Source organism: Chelonoidis abingdonii, chromosome 10, assembly GCF_003597395.2.
Source record: "Chelonoidis abingdonii isolate Lonesome George chromosome 10, CheloAbing_2.0, whole genome shotgun sequence".
In the NCBI taxonomy this organism is placed as follows: Eukaryota; Metazoa; Chordata; order Testudines; family Testudinidae; genus Chelonoidis; species Chelonoidis abingdonii.
Window position 1 is genome coordinate 8,858,479 of NC_133778.1, and position 11,732 is coordinate 8,870,210.

Sequence of the window (11,732 nt, forward strand, 5' to 3'; positions counted from 1 at the left end):
TTTATATTGGCTACTCACCATCGCCAAAAAGGTCAGTAGTAAACAGTTCATGGAGCACCTTTTGATAAGAACATTTTTCAGTCCGAAAATTTAGACCAGTTATATTGACTAAAGCACCATTAGTATTTATAAGGCTATACTGTTGTTTACAATACAGCTCCTTTACACCACTCTGGCAATGTAAAGGACCTTTACATCTTTTACACGTGTTTTATACTCCTGGGGGAATTCACTAAGAACAATGGGAACAATTCACAAAACAGGCAGGCTGCTATATTCTACTCTGCCTGACAGTGCCTGCCTCATGCCTACCTCCTGAGAAACAAGCCAAAGCCATGCCTCCCACAACAGGTGTGCCACAATAGTGAGCGAGAGGGACAGAGTCTCATTCACTGACAAGCTAAGCTCCTCCCCCCGGGCGCTGATTGATGTCTCCTCCTGCATGCATGCCTGCCAAGCCCAGCACACACACACCCAGTGGTGATTTCCGTCTCCACAAGCTGCACCAGGTGCCTGAACAACGTCCCTATGCTGCCAGAAGGGGCGCATGACTGCTTACGTGGCTTCTCTTTACTTCCCTGTCAGAAGTAATTTTTCTTTGGGGAAGCAAAGAAATCTGTGGGGGACATTAATTCTGCGTGTGTGCAGTGGCACAGAATTCCCACAGAAGTACTCCATTTTCCGACTCTCTTTATTAACTGAACCACTGTGAGCCCCTGGGTGGCTGTGGCTCGGGCTGTCAGCCCCTGGTGGCAATTATCTGGTTTACGTGGATTTTTGGTTATCTGATCTCGATAAGATTGGATAATTGGAGTTCCACTGTACTGAATAAAAGTAGTGAACTATTGTTTTGAAGGAAAGTGTGTGAGTTCAGGATGGGATCTGCTTAGTGAGGGAATCGTTAGATCTTGATAAAGTGATGGGGTTGGTTTAAGCAAACCTACAGTGGTGGGAACTTCATAGTAATGATTATTGTGGCTTTCTGCATTTCAGTATGTCTGACAGAAGTTAGGAGTATAAGGGGGACAAACTTATTTGATGGTCTGATCTCTGAAATAACACAACTGTGCCTATTTCAGTGTGCATCTGGAAGAGTGCATGCAGTCTGCGTCTCTGTTCATGGGCGGCAAGTTATATACCCACGTGGTGCCCGGACACCAGCAATATTCAGAGCCCAGGGGCCCAGCTCCACCAATGTTTGGGGCCTGGTCTCCCCCCTGGCCCCACCTGCCACCCCCTTGCGCCTCCCCCGAGTGTCCCCCGGCCCCCTCCCTTGCTGGCCCTGTGCATGTCCCCTGGCCCCAGAGGCCCCCCTGCCTCTTCCGTGCAGCTCCATGCTGCCTTCCTGCAGCAACTGCTGCCTCAGGGTTCTAGTGCCTCCAATATAGACTGCCATGACAGACTGACTCTGAGCCTGCCCTTCCACCTCAGACCCTTCCCTTTTCCGGCGGGACTCTCCACCAGCACAGCCCCCCCTCCCCCTGCCCACAGTCCTTGCCCCATGCTGGGCAAGGAGGCAGCCCCACTCCCAGTGAGGCTACAGTCAGGGGCAACAGCAGGGGAGCACGCAGCACCCCCTGGCACCCACCACGAGGAAGAAGAGGGAGATTCCTGGACTTGAGACAGGCCCTAGGAACACATGCAGTGACAGTGGTGGGGGTGAGTGTGCTGCTGGGGGGGGGTGGGAAAGGGGGGCTCCTCCCCCAGAGCTCCCTGCTACTGGCAGGGAAAGGGCTGGGGAGGAGTCCTCCTCTCTGGCCCCTGTCCTGGAGCAGCCTGCCTGCACCCCAAACTGATCCCCAGCCCTGCCCCACTCCAGAGCCCACACACCCAGTCAGAGCTTTCACTCCCCCACCACACCCTCAACCCTCTACCCTAGCCCTGAGCCCCTCCCACACCCCAAACACCTTATCCCTGTCCCAGACAGAGCCCTCATTCTGCTGCACCCTGACCCTCTGCCCCAGCCCTGATCCTTTCCAACACCCCAAACCCCTCATCCCCAGCCAGAGCCCTCACTCCCCACACTCCTACTCTTGCCTTGAGCCCCTCCCACACCCCAAACCCCTCATTCCCAGCCCCAGCCAGAGCCCTCATCCCCTGCACCGTAACTGTCTACCCCAACCCTGACTCCTGCATCATGAATCCTTCATCCCCAGCCCCACCCCACAGCCCTCACCTCACCCCCTACTCCTCTGACATAGTGCTGAGCCCCCTCCCACACCCCAAACCCAACCCCAGCCCTGCACCCCCTCCTTCCTCCAAACTCCCTCCCAGAGCCTGCACCCTGCACCCCCTCCTTCCTCCCCCTCCCAAACTCCCTCCCAGAGCCTTGGGCAGGTGGGTGGGGCAGAGTTTGGGAGGGGCTGTGTTTGGGCACCACCAAAATTTCTACAAACTTGCTGCCCATGTCTCTATTGATAAAGTGATTGTGAATCCACATTATGTGACGTTCACTGCATCTGATTCTATTTAGCAGTGTCTTCAAATATAGCAAATTAGCTATATAGTGTTTACACATATAGTATTTCTCAGTAAGACCTGCATACGCTGAATAGAAAAGAAGCATCTGAACACTTGTTAAAAATCCATTTTATTTAAGTACAGGCCTACAGTGAACACTTTGAATTGCTTATCAAAAGTATGCAATTTTTGGGGGGTGTCCCGTGTGTCGTACGTACAAAATACAAAGGTATTACAGCTACAGTTGGCAAAAATAAGGGAGCAACTGGGCAATATGCATGTTTTATTCTCTGCATACTTGTTAGGGGCTGCCATCTATGAGTTTAGATGGCATAGGCATTATTTTTTGAATTTACTGTGATAATCTAATAACAGGAATACTGTTGGACAGATTTCCTTCTCAGGCAAGTACTATATATATCAACTGCAAGGAGTAGTTTGTGCAAAAGATGGAAGAGAGTCACTTTCGACCATCACAGCCCTCTAAAACGCATACTGAAGTGAGGTGGATTTGTGTTACAAAAATACTGAAAATGGAATATCTGCCTCCAAAAGCAATAGGCAAAAGCATATTTCCACAACCTACAGTTACAAATTCTATCACTGGCTCTTCAGTCTAATACACTTGCTTGCAAGAGCAATTTCAGAGTAATCCTGTGTGAAATGATACTGTGCAATTAAAGTAGTCATGCATGTAGAGGCTTTGTGTATATTGAAATATATTAATATTTGTTTTGATTTAGAAAATAATTGTTTTACCTCATTAACATAATTATCCTTTATTTTGGGACTTTTAGAAAGTAACAATGAAACATTTTAGAAATGTGCTGAAACATTTTAAAAAAGAGCCCTGTAGGATTTGTTCAGAGCATTTAAAAATTTCCTTTGGACTGTAACCTTTTGTCTTCTAATGTGTTACGTTAATTGTTTCAGAAAGTTAAGTGTCTGAAATAGGATCTTAGGCTCAGTCTATTTTAATTGACTTCGGTGAATGCAGAGAGGGGGCACTAAAATACTATCTCAGCCTTAATTATAGAATCAGTTTTAGTATAACAGACTACTTGGAATTTAGCCTAGAATTAATTCAAGAGGTGGCTATAAAACTTGCACTGTGGTAATAAAGAGTTTGATCTATTCTTTTTAATGTGAAATAATATTTTTCCTTTTTTTATACGTGCTCACTTTTTGTAACATAAAGGCCATCTCAACCACTGACATTAGTTGACTCACTATTTTAAATCTCTTTTCCATCAGACTGGAAAGTAGCCGCAGAGAGAGAGAGGTTTGCGGATGCTGTTATAATAGCAACGCCAGACAGACTGCATAAGGTACTATGGACTTCTTGAGCATGACACAGAAATCATAACTGGAATAACAGAGGAGAGCCCCGGATTATAAAGTGTACATCATTCACCTAGCTCTGGCTTTCCAGTCTTAGTTTGTTCACTATTTTGATCCATTCTTTCTCACGACAGGTTTGATATGTACTTGGAAAACATGAACATGCACGAATATTCAATGCCAGGACTTAAGTCATTCTCTACCAATTGCGTCTTAGCTAGAAAAATTAGAATTTAACACCTGACCCTTTAAATTATTACAACCTTCTCCAACGTCCAGTTGAGCCCCCCGGCTCACCAGCTTGAGGGGTCCAGCTGCTGAATCCTTAGGTGTTCTAAACCCCCAGAGTCTTAACAGAGTTCTGCCAGTGCCGCTGTCTTAGGGCCTCTGGTCTCGTTCTCAGGCTGCCAATCTTCTATCTGCCATTCACAGCCAAGAACCGAGGCCACTCATTCCCTGGCCCAACCTCCAGAACCAGTGCTGACGGAGCCCTCAGACTGCTCCTCCCATAGCTTGAACACACAATACACCATCTCTCAGATCTCTACCTGAAGGGGACCAGCTGGTGGGTGTCATTTATAAACTCACAGACACTTTGCACAGGGTTCTCCAATCCTTTTGCTCTTTCATGCTACTCATCTATATTAAAATAATAAACCTTGCCTTCATTTCCCTTTTCAGTTTCCTCACCACACTGGAATGTTCTCTGGGCTGGGGTCATGGAGTCGGGGCAGTTGCATGGCTTGGGTTCTGAAAGCTGGAGTGTCTCCCCCACTTTACCTCCTCCCCTTGACTGGTTTGTCTCCTTCCCCTTTCTTGCCCAAAATTTCCTGTGCATTTCCTGGAGCCTTCCTCCAGCTAATGCCTTTGCAACCTCTTGCCTGGTAATTTCTCTCTCTCCTATCATTTCCACTCCCTCCATCACTTCAGAGAAGAGCAGCTTGAGCAAGCACATTGTCCCGAGGTGCTTCATCCCGAATAGATGGTCACTGAGTTCCGTCGTTGTACCTCACAGATGAGGAACATAATTGTTGGCTATGGTAGATACACAGATTTTGTTCTCACTTACAAGTTATGTTGGCATATCTGTGTCAGGGGGTGTGAAAAAAAATACACCCCTCACCAACATAGCTGTGCTGACAATATAGAGGCAGCTACGTCAACAGGAGAGTGCTTCTGTTGATGTAGCGAATGTCATTCAGGGAAGTGGTGATCATATGCCAACAGAAAAATATGTCATTGTAAAGTATGTCTATACTAGGAGGCTGTGCTGGCATTCCTATGCTGCTATAGGCTCTGTAGTGTAGACGTGGCCAGAGACATAGAGGCCTTACATGATACAGCAGTTTCATAATATCAACCAGAATGTATAAGTTGTACAAACTCCCCAAAGTCATCCCATTGAGGAGAAGCTATCACTGGCACAATCTGGTTTTCATGTTGGTATGTGTAGAAACAAAGCAGAATCAAACGAACAGGAATTAAAATGATGGTTTTTAAATTTTAAATATAGAATTGTAGAAGTGTAGGACTGCAAGGGACCTTGAGAAGTAATCAAAGCCAGCCCACGGCGGTGCATCAGGATCAAGTAAACATGTCATTCAGGGAGATGGTGATCATATGCCACCTCTCCCCCACAGCTGTTTGTCCAGCCTGTTCTTAAAATATCTCCAATGATGGGGATTCTACAAAAGGGGTGGGCAAACTATGGCCCGCAGGCCACATCTGGCCTGTCAGCCATTTTAATCCAGCCCTCGAGCTCCTGCTGGGGAGCGAGGTCTGGGGCTTGCCCCCTTTGGCGCTCCAGGGAGCAGGGTCGGGGGCTGCTCCATGTGGCTCCCAGAAGCAGCAGTCCTCTCTCTGGCTCCTATGCATAGGGGTAGCCAGGGGGCTCCACTTCGCATACTGCCCCCATGCCAAAGGCCACTCTCGCAGTTCCCATTAGCCAGGAACCACGGCCAGTGGGAGCTGCAGGGGCGTCACCTGCAGATAAAGCAGCGAGCAGCAAAGCTGCTTGGCCGCGTCTCTCGGTAGGAGCTAGAGAGGGGACATGCCGCTGCTTCCAGGAGCCACTTGAGGTAAGCGCTGCCCCGAGCCTGCACCCCTGAGCCACTCCCCCCGACCATGCCCCAGCCTCCTGCCCCAGCACTGATCCCCCTCCCACCCTCTAAGCCCCTTGGTCCCAACTCAGAGCACCCTTCTGCACCCCAGAGCCTGCACCCCCAGCTGGAGCCCTCACCTCCTAATGCCCCAACCCCCCACCCCAGCCCTGATCTCCCTCCCACCCTCTGAATCCCTCAATCCCAGCCTGGAGCACCCTCCTACACCCCAAACTCCTCATCTCCAGCCCCACTCCAGAGCCTGCACCCCCAGCCAGAGCTCTCACCTCAACCCCAATTTTGTGCGCATTCATGGCCCGCCAAACAATTTATATACCAGATGTGGCCCTCGGGCCAAAAAGTTTGCCCACCTCTGTTCTACAACCTCTCTTGAAAGACTATTCCAGTGCTTAACTACCCTTATAGCTAGAACGTTTTTCCTAATACCTAACCTAAATCTCCCTTACTACAGTTTAAGCCTGTTCCTTGTTCTCCATGTCCACTGAAGGTAGGACAATTGGTCTTCTTGTGGGCATCCGCCCCTTGTGCTTTTGATTGGAGAATTTTGATAGCAGTGCCCATTTTACCCACACGTGCGCCCCACACATTCTCATGACCCATACTGAAGATACACAGGGCTGTGCAGGAAATCTGCCCTCAGGTCCTTCGCAGCCACCTATGGCCTGCGATGGAGCCTCAGGCACGCCTTCTTTACGTCTACTTAGTGCAGTTAGTTTGGTTTGGAGTTTGTCGGTTCCCCTTTTGAAGGGTTGGTTTGGGATTTTAGTTAACTAGGGGATCCCCAGGCTTTAAACGTTGTCTTTTCTGCTGGCAGGCTGCCCCAGTAAGTGATGGACACTCTCCTGTCTGTTTGGGAGACCCCTATGTACAGGCTAAGTGTATGGTCTGCACTTCGTTCCGGAGCAGATCTCGTAAAAACAAGGAAATCATGTTCAAGCTTGTGATGAAGGAGCAAGCCTGAAGCCTGGCTTCTGAACTGGGCCCCGAGAACTCCTGGCCATATGCCCCAGGCTATTAGCCTTTTTTGCAGCTGAACTGCATTGTTAGCCCATATACAATGTGTGACCACTGTAATCCCCACATCCTCTACTGCAGTTCTACTGCCTAACCAGTTAGTCCCCATTATATAGTTGTGCGTTTGATTTTTCTTTCCCATGTGTAGTACTTTGCAATTGTCTTTATTGAATTTCATCTTGTTGATTTCAGACCAATTCTCCAGTTTGTCAGGGTTGTTCTGAATTCTGTTCCTGTCCTTCACAAATTTTAAAAGTATCCTCGCAACCTGTGTTTTCTCTGAGCTGCGTGGTCGGGCAGCTGCACAAGAGTGATTCAAGTGCCGCGCGCATGATTAGCATATATGGCAGCTTGTGTTCAGGTGCCCCTGCCCCCGCTGCTTTGCAGCCACATTGCTCCTGCCCTCTGCCTTGGACCCCCTTGCCAGCTGCTCCCGGGACCCTCCTGCTGGCTGTGCAGAGCAGGGCAGGGGAGGGGATGCTAATGTGAGACTGCGCCCTGCCCACGTACCCCATCTCCGCAGAGCAGGGGTGGGGGACAGGGCTCAGGACTCAGAGCAGGAGAGCTTCTGAGGTCTGAACTAACCTTCCGAGCAGTAAGTGTCTTAAAGAGACAGTGCATGGTCTCTCAGAGACTTCCCCAGCAGCTAGCACACACAATCTCTCTCTCTCTCTCTGTCACACACACACACTCTGTCCCCCTCCCTCCTGCCTATGTACCCCATCTCCACAGAGCAGGGGAAGAGGGGACAGGGCTCAGGAGCAGGACTTTTTTTTCACTTTTCTTAGAGAAACAAATATCTGAAGGAAAAATATTTTGGTTGAATTCAACACTTTGTTTTGATTTTATCCAGCTTTTTATGAAGAGCAAAGGAAATACAAAAACACCATTCAGACAACCAAGCCTGCCCTGTATATCCTACAGTCTTTTGGTTAGAGCACTTCCCTGGGGTGGGGGACACCTGGGCTTATGTCTCCACTCTGCCTGGTTTACAGCAGGGATTTGAACTTTAGTCTCTCACAGTTTAATAATTTATTGGAGGAGGGAATGGGATGCAGGGGTCTCCCTCCGGGGAGTCTCCTAACCAGCAGGCTGTAGTGTCATTCTCTGTCTCTACCCCAGTGACTAGTTAACGATTTTATACCAAGTGTAACAGCTTCCGTAGGAGTGACTAAGTTGATGCTATCCCAGAATACTCAGTGCCATAACACTGGACTATTCCGTTGGAAGTGGAAGTCCCTAGTTCAAATCCCTCCTCTGAGTGGGGACTTGAACCTGGGCCTCAGACATCCTAGGTAAGTGCTGTCACCAGGGGGTCTGTGGAGTGGGGGAGGCATTTCCACTTCCTTTGGTTTTGTGAATGGCATCTAACATCCCTTGCAAATCTAGCCCAAAAATGTTGTGGGCCAAAACTATTCGGCAGAGTTGTGTGAAATTCGCAAGTAAGTTTGGTGGCCCCGAAACGGCATATTTTGGTGACTAAACTGTCTGAAAAACTCTTTTTATTTATAATTGTGAGTAAACAACCATAGGGAGAAATTGTTAGTTTCTTGTAACTTGTCTCTTTGGTTTCTCTCTTTTCCTAGGCTCCAGCGATAGCTTTTGCTAACAAAGGCTACCACATTCTGTTGGAAAAGCCCATGGCAGTAAGTTAAGCAAAGTCGTAATGCTAAAGTTTAAACAGTGGGGGTCATTTTCAAATATCAGGGTAAAATCTTCAATCAATTTGCCTTAGTATCTTTTCTGCTACCAGAGAGGTAGCCGTGTTAGTCTGGATCTGTAAAAGCAGCAGAGAATCCTGTGCTAACAGACTAACAGACGTTTTGGAGCGGAGAAACTGGTTCTGTAGTTGGCAAGCCATTGACAGTCTTTGTTCAATCCTGAGCTGATGGTGTCAAATTTGCAGATGAACTGAAGCTCAGCAGTTTCTCTTTGTCCATTTATCCTTTGCGTAGAGACACAAATCAGACATTAGGAATGGCAATATACAAAAACCTGTAGGAGATCACTTCAACCTCCCTGCCACTATAGCAGACCTTAAGGTGGCCATTCCTGCAGCAAAAAACTTCAGGACCAGACTCCAAAGAGAAACTGCTGAGGCTTCAGTTCATCTGCAAATTTGACACCATCAGCTCAGGATTGAACAAAGACTGTCAATGCTTGCCAACTACAACCAGTTTCTCTCTCGCTGGTTTTCACACCTCAGCTGCATAGAACAGGGCCTCATCCTCCCTGATTGAACTAACCTCGTTATCTCTAGCTTGCTTGCTAGCATATATATACCTGCCCCTGGAAATTTCCACTACATGCATCTGACGAAGTGGGTATTCACCCATGAAAGCTCATGCTCCAAAACATCTGTTAGTCTATAAGGTACCATAGGATTCTCTGCTGCTTTTTCTGCTACATTTGCTAATTATCAAAGCCTGGATCCATATTCTTTTATATTTAATAAACAAAAAATGGGAAAAAAAATTGTACATAGTCTTCCTTTCCCTGATCATTCCTATTTTCATTTCACCTAGAATATAAACTCCTCAGGGCAGAAACTCCCTTAAAGTGTGTGTGTGTTTGTACGGCCCTAGCACATGTAGGTGTTAATGTAATAAGTAATATTCTGCTTGTCTGTAAATATAGCGTGGGGTTTCCTTCCTTACAGCACATCTCTGGCTTTGGGATCTTGCATTAAGGTGGTCATGTTGAATTTATGATATCATGTAATTTCTCTGGCAATAGAACATAATGTTAGGCACAAGATTTTGACTTTATTGGAGAATCCAGAAGAACAAGAAGTGAAATTTTTGGTTTTTTGGTCCTGCTATCTGCAATAAGGTGCCCTGAACCTGCACCTCTGATGTCAGTGGGAGTCTTGCCATTGACTTCAGTGGGCACAGGAGCTAATTCTGAGAGTCAGAGGAACACCAGTTCCTGCAATCTACCTGTCTTTCTGCATAAATGTTTTTGCACTTCCAAGTTTGTACTATGTGAAAGTTGCTTTACAGACAGATTAAATCTTTGGGGTGCTGTATAAGTAGCATCTTTTATTGTTGTTTATATTTGTATTAGTGTGCTTTCAGTGCTGTACGTAAATGTAGTAGGAGACAATCTTTTCCCCCCAAGAGTATAGACAAGATAGACACAGTGTAGGAGAAAGAAGGAGTATTATGTTCATTTTATAGATGGAAATTGAGGCACAGAGAAGCAACATACTCATGGTAACAGAGTCTGGCAGAGCTTAGGAGTTGATCCCAATACAGGCAGTCCTCAGACTTTTGGCACAATTGGTTTCTGAAAAATTGTGTTGTAAGTCGAAACGTTGTAACTTGGAACCACAATACACTCCATTGTGGTACCAAACATTGTAAAGTTGAAACCAATTGTCGTAAGTTGAATCAGGGGGTCAATTCAGAAACATCGTAAGTGCTGTTTGTCATAAGTTGAACGTCATAAAGTCGAGGACTGCCTGTATCCTGGAGACCCAAGGCTAGTGCCTTAACCATAAAACCACCCTCCTTTAATGTCAGATATTTTGATATCCAGTATGGTAGGTCCTTCCAAACATCAAAATATGGGCTTAAATCTTTATTTAAAAAGTAACAACACATTTTACATCAATAAAAACGATTTGCTGCTGTGCTGAACTCTTGGATAAGTTTCACCCTGCAGGAGTGTGCTTTGGTCTAGTTAAACGTAGTTTCTAATAGTAACGCAAACATATACATAACTAGAATATTATTGGTGAGTACCATTTTCATACAGTTGAAGATGAAATTTCAATTTAGCACATAAGTGCCTACAAAGATATTTAATAAAACATATTTTTCAAATTGCTAGTGTTGTGTCAGTTAGCAGATTTATGCAGTAACTGTGGTACATAATGCAGTCAGAATAGAAATAACTGACTGGGTTGTTTTCTCTGGTTTATAAGGTAACACCTGAGGACTGCAAAGAAATTGTGTCTGTATGTAAAGCTAACAATGTCATGCTTGCTGTGTGCCATGTCCTGCGGTACTATCCAGCCTCACTGAAGATAAAGGTATACTTATTGCTTTCACAGTAACCAGTGGAGTCAGTAAATGGTCATTCCTGCTATATGATATGGGTATTAACTTCTGTGACCTTGACATTGGTCGTGAGAGTAGGGTCAATAAATTCCTGTACTATATGTCACACTCCTAGTACTACTGTGATTGGTTGTCAGAGCATAAAAAATAATCATTTAGAATTGCAAGAAGCAGCTGTGAAAGTTTAGGCCAGGACTTTAGGTGTTCAGTTACTGAGAAAATAAAGTTGTAAATGAAATTCCATTAAGAGATTGCCCAAATGGATTAGGCCATAAATTAGCTAGCATTCCAGGACCAGCAAGTGTTAAACATGTTTTAGAAATCTTTCTACAAGGCTACTTTGGAGCTGTTAGAGTGTGTTGTATCAGTGAGAAATGCAGCACTGCTACTTGGAGGGAATTGAGGCTCCTCTATGTAACTCCTTTGGTTTTGGGGACTGTTTATTAGTCACTAAGACTTGAGTGCATGGAGAGTGGTTACTTTGAGAAGACTGCCTGGGTGGCTCCAGACTCCCTGCCTGCTATTCGCAGTCTTGTGGATGTTTGATTTTGTACTGAACTGAGTATGTGGGGGCTTTGTCCGTGGTTGTAATTGTCTCTGTCTGCAGGTATATGGGATCTTGGGGAGCAATTACCACACAGGTGGGGTGCCAATTAATTTCTTTATTAAAGGAAAAAGGAAGTGGTGGGAATTTAACAATGAAATACGATGGGATGGGGTGTATAGGGTGTTT

The 11,732-nt window shown here is 46.2% G+C and overlaps 1 protein-coding gene across 3 annotated transcripts in view; it reads left to right on the plus strand.

The window, feature by feature from the left end:
• LOC116838721 (2,7-anhydro-N-acetylneuraminate hydratase-like) overlaps positions 1 to 11,732 on the plus strand; it is an 84,592-nt gene that overhangs the window by 20,329 nt on the left and 52,531 nt on the right. For 2 of the 3 annotated variants that reach the window (XM_032804125.2, XM_032804122.2), the window contains 3 exons: positions 3,715 to 3,788; positions 8,522 to 8,581; positions 10,864 to 10,971. In XM_032804125.2, the coding sequence (XP_032660016.1) occupies positions 3,715 to 3,788; positions 8,522 to 8,581; positions 10,864 to 10,971 (242 nt within the window). Of the gene's footprint in view, positions 1 to 3,714; positions 3,789 to 6,384; positions 8,231 to 8,521; positions 8,582 to 10,863; positions 10,972 to 11,732 lie in introns of those variants that run through there. The other variant, XM_075069904.1, reaches the window with a different exon arrangement.